The 902-nt window shown below is 60.5% G+C and overlaps 1 protein-coding gene across 1 annotated transcript; it reads left to right on the top strand.

The window, feature by feature from the left end:
• The first annotated feature begins 90 nt into the window (after window positions 1–90).
• LOC108779167 (uncharacterized ABC transporter ATP-binding protein y4gM-like) lies at window positions 91–684 on the top strand. The gene has a single exon (XM_018546534.1). It carries the CDS (start codon window positions 91–93, stop codon window positions 682–684), a length of 594 nt encoding a protein of 197 aa, XP_018402036.1.
• The last annotated feature ends 218 nt before the right edge of the window (window positions 685–902 follow it).

Raw genomic sequence — 902 nt, 5'->3', positions numbered from 1 at the left:
GGTCGAGCGGTCCGTGACGTCAGCGTCGTCGCCGAGTCAGGGCAGATCGTCGCGATCGTTGGACCGAACGGTGCCGGCAAATCGACATTGATGAGTCTGGCGGCTCGCCTGATCGATCCCGATCGCGGCTCAGTTCGCCTCGACGGCGTCGAATTTACCGATGTGACTCTAGATTCGCTGCGCAAACAAATCGGAATCGTCAGCCCCGACCTGCCGCTGATGCGAGGATCGGTACGACGCAATGTGTGCTATCGCGACTCGAAAGCGTCGCAAGAGCACGTCGACTGGCTGGTCGACGAGTGCGGATTGCGCGATGTCATCAACGATTTGCCGGACGGCTGGGACACCGACGTCGGAGAGGCTGGAAAGCGACTCTCATCTGGACAACGAGCCCGCGTCGCTCTGGCTCGCGCCATGATGGCGCGCCCCCGTGTACTGGTGCTCGACGAGTTCGATGCGCATCTCGATCCCAAAACACAAGCATTGATGCGACGAGTCGTGATGGGGCGGTCGGGAACGACGCTGCTGATCAGTCACCGCGAAGAGATGGTGCATATCGCCGATGTGGTGTGGCACCTCAGGGATGGTGAGTTGATCGAGTCTGGACCACCCGGCCGGCTTTTGGCCGCTGATGGCCCGACGGCGCAACTATTCGCTGCCAACCCGGCGATGGTCAGCGCATGAAGCGCACATTTGACGACAGTGCAGCGCCGAACGACCCAGTTAACCAAGGATCGGTGAGTCAGATGGTTAGTTCCAAAGCGATCAGCGCACTTGGCAGCTATCTAATGCTTGCCGTGGTCGCGTCGCCGGTGCTGCGCAATTGGCAGGTCAAACCGCGCGATGACTTCCCGCTTTCGCATTACCCGATGTTTAGCGCGAAGCGTCACCGCCACAGCAAC

Source organism: Cyphomyrmex costatus, unplaced genomic scaffold (assembly GCF_001594065.2).
Source record: "Cyphomyrmex costatus isolate MS0001 unplaced genomic scaffold, Ccosl1.0 scaffold5582, whole genome shotgun sequence".
Classification (NCBI taxonomy): Eukaryota; Metazoa; Arthropoda; class Insecta; order Hymenoptera; family Formicidae; genus Cyphomyrmex; species Cyphomyrmex costatus.
Note: the sequence above shows the minus strand (reverse complement) of the source record. Positions and strands in the feature narration are given on the sequence as shown.